The sequence below is a fragment of the Colletotrichum truncatum genome, assembly GCF_014235925.2.
Source record: "Colletotrichum truncatum strain CMES1059 chromosome Unknown Contig_0002, whole genome shotgun sequence".
In the NCBI taxonomy this organism is placed as follows: domain Eukaryota; kingdom Fungi; phylum Ascomycota; class Sordariomycetes; order Glomerellales; family Glomerellaceae; genus Colletotrichum; species Colletotrichum truncatum.
The window spans coordinates 5,685,480-5,701,954 of record NW_027222399.1 but is presented as its reverse complement, the minus strand read 5'-3'; the positions used below and the strand labels follow the sequence as shown (position 1 = coordinate 5,701,954).

The 16,475-nt window shown below is 51.1% G+C and overlaps 4 protein-coding genes across 4 annotated transcripts; all 4 read left to right on the top strand.

Annotated features, from left to right (window-relative positions):
• Positions 1-658: 658 nt before the first annotated feature.
• Positions 659-3,994, top strand: CTRU02_204510 (RNA interference and gene silencing protein; the record flags this gene model as incomplete). The annotated part of the gene is made up of 2 exons (XM_036720982.1): positions 659-963; positions 1,015-3,994. The coding sequence occupies 2 exons, from the start codon at positions 659-661 to the stop codon at positions 3,992-3,994; spliced, it is 3,285 nt and encodes a 1,094-aa protein (XP_036586966.1).
• Positions 3,995-4,564: 570 nt separating this feature from the next.
• Positions 4,565-5,896, top strand: CTRU02_204509 (lactoylglutathione lyase; the record flags this gene model as incomplete). The annotated part of the gene is made up of 6 exons (XM_036720981.1): positions 4,565-4,631; positions 4,708-4,777; positions 4,829-4,857; positions 4,915-5,351; positions 5,405-5,663; positions 5,721-5,896. The coding sequence occupies 6 exons, from the start codon at positions 4,565-4,567 to the stop codon at positions 5,894-5,896; spliced, it is 1,038 nt and encodes a 345-aa protein (XP_036586965.1).
• A 687-nt stretch (positions 5,897-6,583) lies between these two features.
• On the top strand, positions 6,584-7,382 carry CTRU02_204508 (methionine-r-sulfoxide reductase; the record flags this gene model as incomplete). Its single annotated transcript, XM_036720980.1, has 2 exons — positions 6,584-6,824; positions 6,988-7,382. The coding sequence occupies 2 exons, from the start codon at positions 6,584-6,586 to the stop codon at positions 7,380-7,382; spliced, it is 636 nt and encodes a 211-aa protein (XP_036586964.1).
• A 5,531-nt stretch (positions 7,383-12,913) lies between these two features.
• Positions 12,914-14,894, top strand: CTRU02_204507 (rsc complex subunit rsc9; the record flags this gene model as incomplete). The annotated part of the gene is made up of 2 exons (XM_036720979.1): positions 12,914-14,788; positions 14,841-14,894. 2 exons carry the CDS (start codon positions 12,914-12,916, stop codon positions 14,892-14,894), a joined length of 1,929 nt encoding a protein of 642 aa, XP_036586963.1.
• Positions 14,895-16,475: the final 1,581 nt, after the last annotated feature.

The following is a 16,475-nucleotide window of genomic DNA, read 5'->3' as shown; positions in this document are numbered from 1 at the left end:
CCTCGCCGGCCCGTCACGTGGGCTGACGGCCGCCACCACTGGTCTTAGCCAGCCTCCACAGCCCTCTAGCTAGTCAGTTAGTTTTTCAACCAACACACCACTTTTCCCATTCTGAGCGTTCTGTGCCGGTTCTCGCCCACAGCATTCTTCCCTCATTGACAACACCTCCCGGAACACCCTTGCTTAAGTGCAGGTCACCGTGAGTGGTTTTGAACTTTATGCTCCAATCCCTCTTGCACTTATCCCTGCCTTAACTCTAGTAGACAGGGGTATGCGGATTGTATAAAACTCAAGCTTGGGGCCCGCATGTACTGGTACACTTGGTATCGTTTGAACTCTTTGCCGCCAAATTGGTTGCAAGCCTCCTATTAAAACAGTCTTGCCGGCCTCCTGCATAACGTCACCCACCTTACATTTTTCGTTTGCTGCATCGTTGGAAACAGTTTACGCCAATCAAGCATTGGAGTCCTGTTGGTCACGGGTGATTGTTCACATCTGAGCTTCGCTCTCCGTTGGCGGAAAGGTGGTCATATAGCCTCCCCATAGGACTGGAGTTTTTTCCTTTTTCTGTCATTCAATCACGCTCAAATTCCCTCCCAGACAACACTCCAACCTTCTCTGGGTTGACAAATCTTCTTGTTGAGCTTTCAATACCGAGATGGCGGATTCCGAAAGAGGAGGCCGGGGCCGGGGCCGGGGCCGAGGTCGAGGTGTGGACCACGGTCGGGGCGATGGTGGCCGGGGCGGACGCGGCGGTCGTGGCGGTCGTGGCGGCTTCCAACCCCCTGGTGGTGAAGGTGATGGTTCCACCCACGGAGGACAGAGCCGCGGCGGTGGCTTTAGAGGAGCCCCAGGTGGGCGTGGAGGCAGATGTGGTTTTGACCGCGGCCGTGGTGACTTTAGAGGAGGCCGCGGTGGTAGTCGACCTCCGCCATTTGCAGGTGAAGCTCACACGTTCTACGGGCAAGTATATCTTCTCTATTCTAATGCCTAGAGTCATCTAACATCTTTTAGACAAAACTCCACTATTCCTACCCCCGATAATGCCATTACTCAGCTAGAGGACAGGATCATCAAGGGCCACCAGTCCAAAGACATGGCCCTAGTCAAGAAGATGAGTAGCATGAAGCTTACCGAAGCTAGCATCGCCGCTCTGATGCCTCGTCGTCCTGCTTATGGGACCAAGGGAAAGCCAGTCATTCTCTGGGCCAACTATTTCCGGTTGACCGTCAAGCCTAAGGTCATCTTCCGCTACAACCTCGAAGTTCGTAAGGGTGAGAAGGAGGACCGTCCCGAGAAGGATCCCAAGGGCAAAGGAAAAGCCAAAAATAGTGCCCAGGGAGGTTCTGGCGTCGGCGGCGGCAGCGCTCCTGCTTCTATTCCTGCTCGCAAGTTGAAAATCATCCTGGAAGAGGCTCTCAAGGAGCTCGAGAAGCTCGAACCCAATGCGATTCTCGCTACCGAGTTCAAGTCTCAGCTTGTCTCGCTCAACAGACTGAAACTCGATAAAAACCCCATCATTGTCAAGTTCAAACAGGAGAACTCCACTCGGGAAGACATCTATAATGTCAAGATCGTTGGTGAGACTGAGGCCCCCTTAGAGGCTATGGCACAATACCTCCAGACTATGATCGATACGAGTGACCCTGACGAAGAGCACTTCCCCCGATTTGCAACATCAGTGGATGCGCTTGGTGTCGTCCTTGGCTTTACCCCACGGCTGAACAATCAGGTGACTGCTATTGGCAAGGGCCGATTCTTCCCATGGGGTAACGGAGCCGCCATGGAGCAGCTTGGTGAGCAAGACCCTCTTGCGGCCATTCGCGGCTATTTTCAGAGTGTCAGGCCCGGTACTGGCAGAGTTCTACTGAATGTCAACGTTACCCACGGCGTCTTCAAGTTTCCCGTGAAAGTCAGCGAGCTCTGTCGATGGTTTCGCGTCAACGTCTTCGGTACGGGCAATCCAGGCGCTGTAGCCGGGGCTCGAGGAAACCTTCGCACCTTGTCCAAGTTCCTTGCTAGGACTCGTGTCACTGTCGAGTTCAAAGACTCAAAGGGCAACAAAATAGTTGGCAAAAAGTCGATACACAGTCTTGCCTGTGTGCACGACATCTCGCGACCCCCAATGGGCACTGATGTGTCTTTCGCTCCGAATTTCCAGTTCGGCGGTCCTCGGGAAGTCAGTTTCAGAATGCAGCCTGCTGAGGGACAGACAACTGTGATGGGGAACATGAAACCTGGCGTTTACACTGTTGAACAATACTGGCAGTGGAAGTATGGCGAGGTCCCAGACAAGACCATGCCTCTAGTCAACCTCGGCACTAGTGCCAAGCCTACGTTCTACCCTGCTGAACGCTGCACCATCATTGCAGGCCAAGCCGTTCGCTCCAAACTTACTGGCGACGAGACAACCCGGATGCTCGATTTTGCTTGTCGTTCGCCGTTCGCCAATGCAATGTCCCTCACCGTGGACAGCGCGACGGCTCTGGGCTTCGACGAGCCCATCCTAGACAAATTCGGCCTCGCAGTTGACAAAAAGCTCCTGACTGTGAATGGCCGTGAGCTACTGTCACCTTCTGTCACTTACGGAAATGCCAGAACTCTACAGACACGCGGCGGCTCTTGGAACATGAGCGGTGTGAAGGTTGCAAAGGCGGGTCCAAAAATTACATCTTGGAACTGGGTGCGTATCATCGAGGGATCTGCCGACTATCAACCCAAGATCACGACCGCAGAAGTTGGCAATTCCGTGCAGCAATTTGTAGAGTTTCTCAACACCAGCGGTGTGGCGATCGATCCGCAGATACCGAACACCCCTCACGAGATCAGGGTGCAGCGCGGCAGCCACACCGAGGACATTGGGCGGGCCTTCCAAGGTATCAAAGATTACCTCGAGCGCACCCGCGGTATCACCAAGAACTTTTTCCTCCTTGTAATCCTGCCAAAGCAGGATACATCTCTCTATGGCGCCGTCAAGACTCTTGCTGATACGGTTTTCGGCTTCCACACCATCTGCTCTGTAGAGCGTACATTCGTCAAGAACAATCTACAGACATTCGCCAACATTGGCCTCAAGTGGAACTTGAAGAATGGAGGCGTCAACCACATGGTCAAAGATTCGCTCGATATTATCCAGTCCGGAGAGACCATGGTCGTTGGCTACGATGTTACCCATCCCACGAACATGCCTAACGACAAGAATGCCGCGCCGAGTCTGGTAGGCCTCGTATCCAGCGTTGACAAAGATTTGGGACAGTGGCCTGCTATTGCGTGGGAACAGGGAAGCCGTCAGGAGATGTTGGGCGAGGAATTGGTTGAGCACTTCAAATCCCGATTAGTGCTCTGGCGCAACCGAAACACGGGCAAGCTACCAAAATTCATCGTCATTTATCGTGATGGCGTCTCAGAGGGACAGTTTACCCAGGTACTCACCGCTGAGCTGCCCATGATTCGGAAGGCATGCTCTCAACTTTACCCAGCCAACCAACGCCCCAAGATTTCCATCATCGTGTCTGTCAAGCGCCATCAAACGCGCTTCTACCCTACGTCGGACCAAAACATGGATCAGAAGTCGCGCAACATCAAAAACGGCACGGTTGTTGACCGCGGCGTCACTCAGGCTCGCTACTGGGACTTTTTCCTAACCGCCCACACAGCGCTCAAGGGAACTGCCCGCCCTGCACACTACACCGTACTAATGGACGAAATCTTCCGAGACAAGTACGGTGTTGGCGCCAAAGCTGCCGATCAGCTTGAGAAGCTCACCCATGATCTCTGCTACCTGTTCGGGCGTGCTACCAAGGCCGTCAGCATCTGTCCGCCGGCATATTACGCAGATATTGTCTGCGAAAGGGCCCGCGTGCATCGCCCAGACCTCTTCGATGTGTCCGACACGGCGTCTACTGCCACAGGTGGTAATAACCCGGCCAATGTGGCCATAAACACCGCAAACCAGGTACACGTGAACTTGCGAGATACTATGTACTACATCTAAGTGGTGGATCATGTACGTTGGTGGCCGCCAGGACTGAATAGGGATTGGACAGTGATTGGAACAGCGATTGAGATAGCGGTTGGTAACTGAGTTTAAAAGGAGCGACTGAAAACAGTACTTGGAAGGCGCATGATCTGAGAGAATATGTTATTGAAAGCAGTTTGATTTGGTAGTTTGAAAAGACTTTAAAAGTCAACAAATACACTAGATGTTTGAGATTATGGCATCAGCCACATGGTATACATAATGTCGGCATCTTCTGCCGGGGGCACAGTGCTGTGGCCCTTGTCAGGCCCCAAGCAATTCCATTGGCTTCACATTGACGTCAGTGGGGGGTTAAGGAAGAGGGGCAGTTGGAGGGCCGAGTTACCGCATGAGAAATGAGCAGACCTACTACGGCGGGGTATGAGCTGTTGCCGTGCTGACAAAATAGAAGCGATGAGGCACTGGAGCTTGTAGGAAGTTCGTCATGTACTTTTTTATCTCCGAAAAAGCCCCATCTTTGAAGCTTCGATCCCCGAACTTGTTGCCAGCTGCATCTCACAAACTGCACCACATCAACTAGCTTCTATGAACTCTCTCCGAGCTCTGCAGAGAATTAAGCTTATTCAGAACAACATCATCGCCAAACCCGCTGGTAAGAAGCTCACACCGACCTTATTGAAGCTATGCCGAGGTCCAACATTTGTATTGACACTTTATGTCGCGCCCAGGACGAATCAGTCAGTTCGCGACCATGGCAGCCACCACGGATGTGAAGAACTACAAGTTCAATCACTCGATGTATGCACTCTAATTAAAGCCTTGCACTTCATGATGCTCACAAAGTCTCAGGATTCGAGTGAAGGACCCCAAGGCCTCAGGTATGTATTCATGTTTCCATGCCATTCTTCATCTGTCATGCTAACTTGCTTATGAAGTCAAGTTCTACGAGACGCTTGGTATGAGTGTTATCAAGCAGATCAAGCAGCCCGAGGCCAAGTTTGACCTGTACTTCCTGGCCTACGACTCGCCCAAGGCTGCGTCCGCGGGTAACAGCACTTTTGATCGTGAGGGCATCATTGAGTTGACGCACAACTACGGCACTGAAAACGATCCCGAGTACAAGATCAACAACGGCAACACCGAGCCCCACCGCGGTTTCGGTCACACGTGCATCAGCGTCGACAACATCCAAGCTGCGTGCCAGCGTCTCGAGGATGCGGGCTACAGCTTCAAGAAGAAGCTGTCGGATGGAAAGATGCGTCACATCGCGTTTGTCCTTGACCCCGACAACTACTGGGTTGAAATTATCGGCCAGAAACCGATTGAGGAGACGGAGAGCATCAAGGAGACTGACGTTGCCACCTACAGAATGGTACGGCTTTCTGGGCCTGATTCAAACAACCGGGAAAAGCTAACGGCCGACAGAACCACACCATGCTCCGCGTCAAGGACCCCGAAAAGTCGCTCAAGTTCTACCAGGAAGTTCTGGGCATGTCACTCATCCGCAAGAACGAGGCCAGCGACTTCACGCTCTTCTTCTTGGCCTACGGCGGCCTCAAGGAGGGCGAGAGCCAGGCGCAGCGCGAGGGTATCCTCGAACTCACCTGGAACCACGGCACAGAGAAGGACGAGACCTTCAGCTACCACAACGGCAACGACCAGCCACAGGGTTTTGGTCACATCTGTAAGTCGCATTAGAAAGAGCAAGATTGCGCGGAGTAAAAGCTAACGTTCATGGCAGGCGTCACTGTCGATGATATCGACGCGGCTTGCGCGCGATTCGAGGACTTGAAGTGCAACTGGAAGAAGCGTCTCACCGATGGCCGCATGAAAAATGTTGCCTTCCTCCTGGACCCTGACAACTACTGGGTTGAGGTTGTTCAGAACGAGAAGTTTGCCGGCAAGGATAACTTCTAGACGCTTTCTAAGACCTTATGAGTGAATCAAAAGTGATGTTTGGGGTTGTGATCTGGGGAGTGTGGAGTGGCGTTCAGTGAAAGACAACGGGAAGGTGGTTGAGCGATTGCATGGGCGAGGCGTACGAACGGTTGGAGATGTTGTCTTCTGAAGCTATCTTAGGCAGTAGAGGCGAGCTCATTGGTGGAAACAGATACCTGAAAAGCATTCAAATCCGCAAGAAAATCAAATCATTCAAGATCCTGTCTCTACTATGTAGTCGTATTGGTAAGATCAAGGGGCGAAGTGATGAGAATGCTTAGTGAGATTCACATAGCGGTGTTTCCTCGGATAACCTTGGTCGCTGTGGAATCATGATGGAATCTGAGCATTGATTCCATACTGTGGCGTCACAGGGTACTGTGGCGGGGCCAACCCCCGCCAAAATCGTTGACGCAACACCACCCTCACGCCCTCCGAGGTGGCCACGGGCCCTGTAAATATCCTGTCTCAGCGGTCCGATTTGTCACTGCCCCCTCACTGGAACAACTTCAGACGGGGACAACTTCACATATTAAAGCCTCACAGACCCCACCCAATTCATCCGTCTACTATCGGTTATCAATCTCAAACCGTCGTTGGCCTCACCGAATACTAAACACCGGTGAACAGTATCATTATTCAGTGAGAGCGAGGGAACAGCTACCAATGCGATTCTCACCTTTCATCTCTACCGTCCTTTACACCTTTTCAAACCTCACACGCGTCCGCGCACCAAAGTTTGCTGCTTTCCCAGCGCAACACCCACTAGTCACACGTCCGCTGCGTGCTTCTATGCCAACGATCCCATTCTTCGGAGCTCTGTTTGGGTCTTCCTCGTCCTCACAAGACAAGATGTCTTATCCCGACAAGCGATCCGACGATGAGTGGCGGGCTGTTCTGAACAAGGGTACGTTGCTGTTTACTTCAGTCGTCCCTTTTCATCGCTTTTTGGATTTTCATTGTGATTTGAGATTCGATGGCGACTGAACCTTCACCATTCTACTTGGTTTTACTTCCAGTGGCGAATGGAAGTTGAGCATGTGTGATGATGACGCTGACAAACATCACAGACCAATTCCGCATCCTTCGTGAGAAGGGCACTGAACCCCCCCACACCGGCAAGTATGACAAGCACTACCCGTCCGAAGGCGTCTACGCCTGCGCGGGCTGCGAGGCTCCCCTCTACAAGGCGAACCACAAGTTTAAGTCCGGCTGTGGATGGCCGGCCTACTTTGATTCCATCCCGGGTGCCGTCGTTCGCCACGAGGACAGGACGCTTGGTATGCTTCGCACCGAGATCGTCTGCTCCAACTGTGGCGGTCACTTGGGACACGTCTTCAAGGGCGAGGGCTACGATACGCCTACGGACGAGAGGCACTGCGTGAACAGTGTGAGTCTGACCTTCTCACCTGACGAGAAGGTGGAGGGTGCCGGCCAGAATGCTGCGAAGGAGAGCAAGGCTTGAGCACTAAAAAAGATTTTCGGATTTTGAGACAGAGACATTTGGAGGAGAGCAATGGCGTTTGAAGGTATGATGTGTCGGGTGTGATGTTGAAGTTTTGGTGTTCAGTGAAGGTGTAACATGAGAGAAGCATGAGGCGAGATAAGATCATGAGAGATGAGAAAGCGGCGGTGTTGTACCAACAGAATAGAAATCTTTAATTTCTGCCCAAGATATATGCTACTTTTCAGCTTTTTCGGGACACGCCTGCGCACGATGTTGGAGTTGGATGGCGAGCGTGAAAATGTGATTCTCAAATTCGAGACCAGCAAAGTCCATCTCCTTACGCCCAAACATTAGCCAATGCTAAAACTTCAAACTGCTCACGAGCTTACATATCGATGTACTGTGGCAGAATCGAGAACCTTTATTGGTTTGGGCCATCTATTCCTTGAAGTTAAAGTCCATCTCCGACACCCATAACCCTCCCCGGTGATACTATCTCCGTTGAGTACCAATTTCAATAGACATTCATGAGTGATTCACAGTCTCTCTTCCAGTTCCAAATCAACTCGGGCAAAACACTGAATCTGTGAAATCAAATCCTGTAACTTCAAAAAGCGTCTTGCTTCAACCCAACACCTTGGTCAGACTCATACACACCGCGATCACAGCTTATTAAGCGCCAAAACATACAGTCTACGCAGTCCGTCGCAATGGAATCCAACAAAAAATCCATCCAGGCAGAATCTGCTTTGCCCGAAACCCCGTCTACCTCGGTAAGCCATCAATGGGCCCCAATGCTGCGCAAGCGTGGTTGCCCCATCGATGACTCTGCCCCCGAATCCTACATCGAATTTGGCCCAGTTACCAAGCATCGCAAGACTGAATGCCGTGAATCCCGACAAAAAGATACAACTAAGCCAAAGACAAAAGATAATCAACAACCGTCTGAAATTAAGTCCGTCCAAGGCTCTTCCGCCGAACAGGGCCTGGAAGACGAGGTCGACAATCTTCCCGCCGTAGATGATGCATTAAATGCAAAGTTAGCGGGGAGAAACTACCGAACAGATTCCGCCCCTTCCTATGCGACCTCGGAAGACGAGCGCAAAGACAAGAATTCCGGAGAGCCACCGGTCCCAGAGACAGAGCCTACTCAGAGCAAAATTACAACAACGGCTCCAGCAAACTTGAGCGTTGGAGAGCCCTTGCCAACGTATGGCGGCCATAATCTTCCGGTGTATACCTCTGAAAACCCGTGCCCAAAAATGAGGCTAGAAAAGAGTGCATCCGGGGTTTTCTGCCTCAAACCCAAGCGATTAGCAGGCTACAAGAATTCTAAGGGCAAGACGATAATACGAATTTTCACGCCTCCTCCACACAGCGGCAGCACATCAGGAAGTGAACCAGCCGGGAGCGTTGATCTAGACTGCACTTCGAGAGCAAGCTCTGAAAGCTTTGAGCTCAACTTGACTGGGCAGATGGTTTAAGCCAAGGGATATACGAGGCATAGGAAAGACAGAGAGCTGGCACTTGACTAAGAGACGGAGTTAAGGGGGCTCTTGTACGTTTAGTGGAAATATACTTTATACTATCAATGACGCCCGTCAACTGTGCTCCGTCTGTTCCCCATTATGCCGAAGTGACCACCCATTGCAATCGTTACAATCAAGATGGTGCGCACTTCAATCTTTAGATTCCCGTTGCTGTTTTGCCTCCAACGAGACCCTATTTTAGCCTAGTTGTACATCCTGGTCAACTTCCCAAAAGGAATATCGCCCACAGCCGGTCCATAGCTTTTAACAGCGGCCAGATAAAAGTCATAGGTTGTCTGATACATGTCAAAAAACACCTGGTCATAATGTCTTTGTTGTTCAACCTCGGGGTATTTGCACCATTGTTGGTATTTTTCCTCGTTAGCAATCGTCACGTCTCTCATCAGCATCAGCTTCGCCACAAATAAATCTCCGTCACCAGGTTCGGGATACAGTTGATTTTTTTCATATGCATTTCCCTGGCTAATTTCTGACGTGGCTGGCTGTGAAGGATATGCCTCGTCCTCTGCGACCAAAGTGGCTTGTGTGGACTTTGAGGTACATTCCGTTGCCAGAAGTTGATCTCTATGCTCTAGAGATTCTAACAGCCGGTCCGAGGTAGATTCGACACAATCGTTATGAGTGGAGGTGCTGATTTGGCTGTCTGGATCGACGACCGCAGTTTCACGGCGGGCTGTGCTCGTGCCGAATTCGAAAGCTGGCTCCTCCCTAATATGGTCGAATCTGCCCCTATTGCCAGTTAAGGGGGACTTCTCTTTCTCTGCATTCTTGTTATCGTTCGGAAGAAAAGAATTCGATATCTTCCGCTGGAGCACCTGCGTTTCACGGTGGAATGGTAGGCTTGGAGGCGGAATTGGTGTGGTAGAGATGGGCTTCACAGGTACCTCATGGTTTTGTCTCTTGGAAATTGGTTTATCGGCTGTATCATCTTGTCGTCTCTTCGTGGTGCGCAAGACTATACGAGGTGGCTTACTATTGACCGGCGGGGTTTCAATGTCGATTTTATCGGCTCCTGCATTCGAACGGACATGTTTATCAGCCTGATTCTTATATCGAAGTGCCTCTTGCCTCGCGGATGCCGATCGGAATGGGAGGGTGCGAGGGGGAGGGGGCTCTTCTAATGGCCCAGCAGCTGAGTTAGGCCGTTGGGTGATTTGGTAATCCCCAGAGAAGAACCCAGAATTCTGTCGAGTAAAAGGCAAAGATGCGGGGGATATTTGCTGTTGTATGAAATGTTGATGCGGAGTGGACCGAGTAGGTTGTTCAGAAACGGTTTTATCAAATGTGTAAGAGTCGACTGCGCTTCTAGTTTCAAGAGATCCCGAAAACGCTTTCCGTGGCCTTTGTGTACCTCGAAAAGATGTCTGGGCATGGGAGGGCACGCGATGATGCCCAGTACTTTGACTGAAAGTCGAAGGTAGCCTGTCACTAATATACGTCATTTGCGGCATTGATACCCGACTGCCTTGTCGAGAATGTATTTGCCGGTCAGTAGACGCGAAGTCTCCGTGTAAAGAAGATGTTTGACTATAGGCAGAGGGAAATGGCTGGGGAGCAGGTGATGTCGAAAAATGGCTTGCCGACGATAGTTGAGACCGGGCCTGCCGCTGCTGTGGGTTTGCTATCCGTATCTTGTAACCAAGTTCCTCAAAAACCTGAATAACTTGGATATAGTCCGAACCCACTTTGAACCAAAGATGTATCGCTATCTCATTTTCTTTCTATACTGAAGTTAGCTTGCCCGCAATACCCAAAGGCATGGTAACACCAACTACCTCTTCCCATTTGATGATGACAAGATGGGTATCATCATCAACATACAAAAAATACCTCGTCTTCGGCCGAGACTCTCCATTCAAGCTTCCGAAGTTCAATTTCTAATTGGACGTCAGACAGAACATTTTCCCTACCAATGCTTTCGTCTCACTATAGAAGCTGTCTGTGTTGGCACGATAAGGACATTGTCTTTTTCTCGAGCAGTGTAGCTGGTCAATACGGCATGCCCAGACAGCAGTATCTCTCTCTTGAGGATTAAGTCACAACCTTTCTTGTCTGAAAGCAGAGACCGCTCAAGTCTTCGGAGATTTTTCTTGCGTACAAGAGCACGGTGTAAGCTAAATGTCCAACAATCCAGAGAGTTGGACGGCATTCTGATCAAAAAGGCGATCGGGTTTCCAGGTCGATGGAAAAGAAGTAGTTGACGAAGTGGAAATCTGCTCAAAAGAGCCGATTAGCTTCATACCGATTGTGTGAGGACCAATTGAACTGTTTCTGTGACTTGAAAGTTAATAGGTGAGTTTGTGCAGCAAAGTTGGTGAATGAACAAGTGAAGCTGATCAGATTATTATTCCGGCTCTGGGGTCTATTTGAAGAAAAGGCGCAGCCCACAGCGTGAGGAGGAAGTTGTAAAGGCAGATAGATGGTCGATACAATTTCCCATGCTCAACTGGAGGAAGAACCCTGGCAGCAATGGGTAAGCAGGGGTCATTCTCCAGCGGGCAATCACCTTGTGGGGGAAAGGTACAACCCAGATGTAACTAGTCCACTTTCGGCCAAGTGTATCTTCCAGCAGCTCTTACCTTATCAAGGAGAGCTCTGAATCACGTGAAGATAGGCGCAGGAGCGACAGGGGAATTTTCAACGTCCGTCTGTCGCGACGCAAAACACGGTTGGTTGATTGTCTCCGGCGCATCACCTCCGATCGCAAAGGGCTTTGAACCTGCGCAACAGCACACCAGAACCTCCCCGTTTCGTGTGCCGCCAATTCTTTGGCTTTCTACCCCAACATAAATATACAGTCAATTCCTGTGATTGAACCTCCGATATACGATCCAACCGCGTTCGCGACAAGCCTACCTGACACCGTACGGCTCACTGAGAGCCTAACTGCGAACTCGGCCTTTGTACAAAGCATCAACATTTCCCAATAGCCGGTCGGTAATTGTTACCTTTGGCTTCACAATCAATGCTAAGGGCTTTTGAACAGGTTGCAAAACCCAAACCCAACATGGCGCCGTCAAAGGAACCCGAGGGCGAGGTCGAGCTTCACGCCATCGACAGGACACCAGAGTACGAAGAGTTCATGAATAAGTTGAAGGCATATCACCAAGAGCGCGGTACAACTCTCGAAGCTGAACCTAAGGTTGGACCAGTCTATCTCGATCTGTACAAAACTTACAATCACATTGTTGAGAATGGCGGCTATGACAAGGTATCCGATGAGAAGCTGGCGTGGCGCCGGATGGCTGAGCAGCTCGGCATTCATTCCTCCAATGTGGCCTCAACTGCATTTTCTCTGAAGGAAAAATACTACAAGAATCTTGCTGCGTACGAGATAAAGTTCTTTCACGGCAAGGAGCCTCCACCAAAGGACATATTGGAGGACGTGTCAGCCAAGGGCGGAGGACTTTTGACGCGTACCAGAGAGAACTTCCGAGGCAAACGTGAGAGTGGTGCGGTTGGTGATTCTGCGGCAGCTTCTGGGGATGATGCCACTCCTTCAAGAGAGCGTCCGACCCCAGATGCCCCCCCTCCATCCAGTGTCAGAGCTTCTAGAGGTCTACGAGAGGCCCCACCCCAGAGAGTCATCTTCCAGCCGGACACCGGTCCGTCACGGCCTACCCGCCACCCATCTGGTCAGCAGCCGAGTCACACCGGTACGCCCACGTCCGCAAACCAGACTGGTGCCCATCATCCTCCTCCCCAACAAGTTCAGCATACTCCGGTTCCGCTTCCTCACCAACCACGCCCTGCTCCCAGAGGCCCTAGTAGCAGTTTCAACCCAACCAATGGAGAGAATACGTCAACAGCGATCGATATGTATATTCCGCGCTCTCTGCAGCAGCCACAACAGCAACAGGCACTGCCTATGCGCCCTATCGAAACCCCTAGTAACAACCCGACGGAATTTGCCCGACGCCGACAAGTGGCTCGTTCACTTCTCGAGCCGCCGCGTCGCATAGGACCCCATCCCGGAGGTAAGAAGAAATCCACAAAGCCATGCTTGGTCGTATGTTAACTTTTTCAGTTGGGTTTGAGGGTCCAAACATCTATATTCGCTGTCTCATGGCCTTGCGCTCCAACATCTTTGAAGAGCAGCAGTTTGCTCTGTACCACTTAGTCAAGATATCTTATGAACGCCACGATAAGTTCAAGTTCGAGGGATTCCCTGGACTTAGTGAAGGCCTGGTTGAAAAGGTATTGGAAGTCGGCAGCTACTTTTACGATATCAAGTGGAAGATATCTTGGATCTCCCACGTGGCTGCTGATAATATTGACACGCTCGACGGCAACGAAGGCACTGACGATATCCTGGAGCGCATCGACGGCCTTCAGACCAAGCATATTAACGAACTGATCGTTCCAGCGGATCTTGCTGATAAGATGGTCCTTATCAATGAAGCTGCCTTGACGCTGAGAAACATGTCTCTGCTCCGGGAGAACGCTGCACACCTGGCCGACTTCTTGCCAATCAAGGACCTGATCTGTATCGTTCTGAGCCTCCCCAAACATGAGTGGGTGGTTGAGTTGAAGCATGCGATGCTCGACATTGCCGAGTCTCTTACTCCCTACATGGAGATTGACTCTCGCGACCCGTTGTACAAGGTCCTAATGTGGCAGTTACGAGACTCTGATGATCGTGGCGTTATCCTTACATCTCTCCGCGCCCTGGGACGTATTTCGATGAACCTCGAGGCTACCAACAAGTTGGATAAGGTCCCCTCTGCAGTTCTGGTTAAGATTAGCGAACTGATGCTGCTTAACGACGACGAGCTCATGGACGCGTGTCTTGACTTCCTTTACCAGTACACTGCAGTGGTCAGCAATGTCGATAATCTCGTCAAGTCGCTCAACTGCGAGCACTTGGTACAACACCTGACCCGTCTTCTCTCTCATAATGCCAGACGTTACCAACATGAGACATCCTTGCGGCCCACGGCCAAGACGCCTCAGTCGGATGACCCCGCTGCCATGCCTGAAGACCTGCTACAAGACCTCCTCAAGCTGGAGGAGCCTGAGCGATGCAATCAGTGGGTCAAGTGTTTCTTCGAAGAGGACAAGGACTCGTTCGTGACACAGATCGCAGCTTGGCAGGCTTACCAGAATGCTTTCAAGGTCGCCCTCCAGAAGGCAGGCCAGCCGCTCATTACCCCCGCGGATTTCATAAGAAACAGCTGCTCTGTGTATAAGGGATCCAAGGCCGAGGTTTGGCATGGCTCGGGCGCTCCAGGTGAGATGCAACAAAAGTTTATTATACATGGCATCCGCTGCAGGGCCCAGCCCGTAGGCCTTGACGGCAAAGTCTTCCTTCGCTGTCTCTGGGACGCGGCGTCCGGTCGACCTAACGAAAAGTGTGGGCACTTCTTCGGAACGAAGCAGACTATGTGGAACCACGTTGTCTCCGCCCACCTCAAGTGGACTCGTAATGAAGCAGGTACATTCGACAACAGCGAGGAGGAGCTCAGGTGCCAATGGGCCGACTGCACCAAGTACCCGAAGCCGACTAAGATAAAGCGTGCCGAGATCAGCCATCACCTTCAGACTCACTGCTGCCAGATCTTCAATGGTATCGCTATCAATCAGAACAAGGCTGCTCCGGGATCTCGGCCCGGCGACACCATGGTCTTCCAGTACGAAGAGACACCCGCTATCCACGACGAGCAAAACCCTGCTGCTGGTCCTCAGGCTGCCGGAATTCCTCTTAGCGCGGTGCTTATCCTCCGCAACATCGCCCGCAACGTAGTCAAGACGCCTGCTCAGGAAGACCTTCTCAAACTGCACGAGCTTGGAGGCGAGGCCGGCGGTTGGAATGAGCGTCTCTTCCGGACTCTTCTCCCCCGCCTGTACGAAATCATGAGCGAGAATAAGATTCTGGTATGTTCCTTCTATTTTCACCACTCGAATAAACTAACTAACATTTGCACAGGCGCCCTACATCGTGTCCCTAATTCGCCTAGCCGAGTCAGAGAGAGACTTGTAGCACACTGATACGAGAGACTACCGTTTTTGCTTTTTTATTGGGCCGGCAAATACCCAGGCGTTGGAGATGGCGGCCTTAAACCTTTGCGATTGTGGGATTAGCAGGCGGGATAACCTTATTTGCTTTTTTTTTTCTCTTTCTAGTATCCTTATGCCATCTAGTAGATGTATGCTGATTTCCTTTCCGGCCTTCAAAACGTCAACGGCTGCAGGGCCCTATAACGTTGAAGAGCTGTGTAAGAAATCCTTGGGCGGTACGGACCATATGGGACCGGGGGGCTTACTTGGGAATTATGTGGATAATCAACGGGTTGAGACGGACAGGATGGATGGCACACATCTGGCAAACCAAAAATGTTTGCTCCTCGTGGTATTCGCTGCGGTGTAGACTAGCTAAATCAAAGTAAAAAAATAACCTAAGTAACAGAATGTGTGATGGAAAGAAGTAACCCGTTTGTACGCAACTCTTCAAAGCCTGTCTGTGTTCACTAGTAGTGAATGAACGATGTGGCAAGTATGGCCCGGCCTGGTGAGGACTACTGGCTGAAAGACACGCAAGGTTGGGCTCATCTTCACCTTCCGTCCTACCGGTAAGCCAATTGACGATGAGATACAAAGTCCCCTCCCTCAAGACTTTTTAAGGTTCGTCTTATATACTACTACCTCGTCGCCATAATTGACCCTCGGGCGGGCACGCGTATGATTGATGCGCCAGGGAAACTGAAAAGGCCCGGGCCGAACGGGGCGGAACAACCCCCCCCCCCCCCCCCCCCCCCCCACTGACTGGATCGTGATTTCCAGAAGGGATCGTCGTCGTCAATCATGGAGACCAGGTTGGCCCAAGCCACCCATCATTTCGATTTTCTGGTTTGAAGGCTTCGAAAGCTCTTAATTAACTGGGAATAGCCAATACACACTTGTCTGGCATGGATTTGCGGGAGTATCTAGATAGTGGTGGTGTGTGGTACTGCTCCGCAGAATAATGCAGTTAACAACAATCACAGAGCAATCAGTCTCGCAATAAGAGATTGGGTATAACTTCAAGCGCATGAAGTGACAATAAGAACATGTCCTGAATTCTATCCTGCGATCTGTCTGTATCTACCGGGAAACCCAGAGTCCAAGCCTGGTCTTTCTCTATCCTTTTGTGGACGTTGCCAAAGCCACGGCAAAGCCAAAAACCAGAAAGGAACACTGTTCAAGTCCGAATCCCCGATTCTTGATTCGTTCCAAACGACATCCCCGTTTTTGAGACTCCTATAACTGCCTTGCTTGCTTAAAAGTACCGTCGATGATAGTAAAAGCCAGAGTGATTAGGTGCCGTAAGACCCTTGGTGCTGGGGGGTATAGTCCCAAGTTTGTGCACTCGACGCAAAGAATGAAAATAACACAAGGAAATCGGCACGAAGTCGCGAGACGGCGCGACCAATATTTGAGGCGATAGTACTAAATCCACTGGTACCAAGTCTGCCCGAGCCAGATATACCGGGAGTGTGGATTAGTGAGGCCTCTTCATCACAAGGCAGCATAACGTCGGCCATAGCTGGCTACGAAATCCACCAACGATGGCTTTGTAGACTGG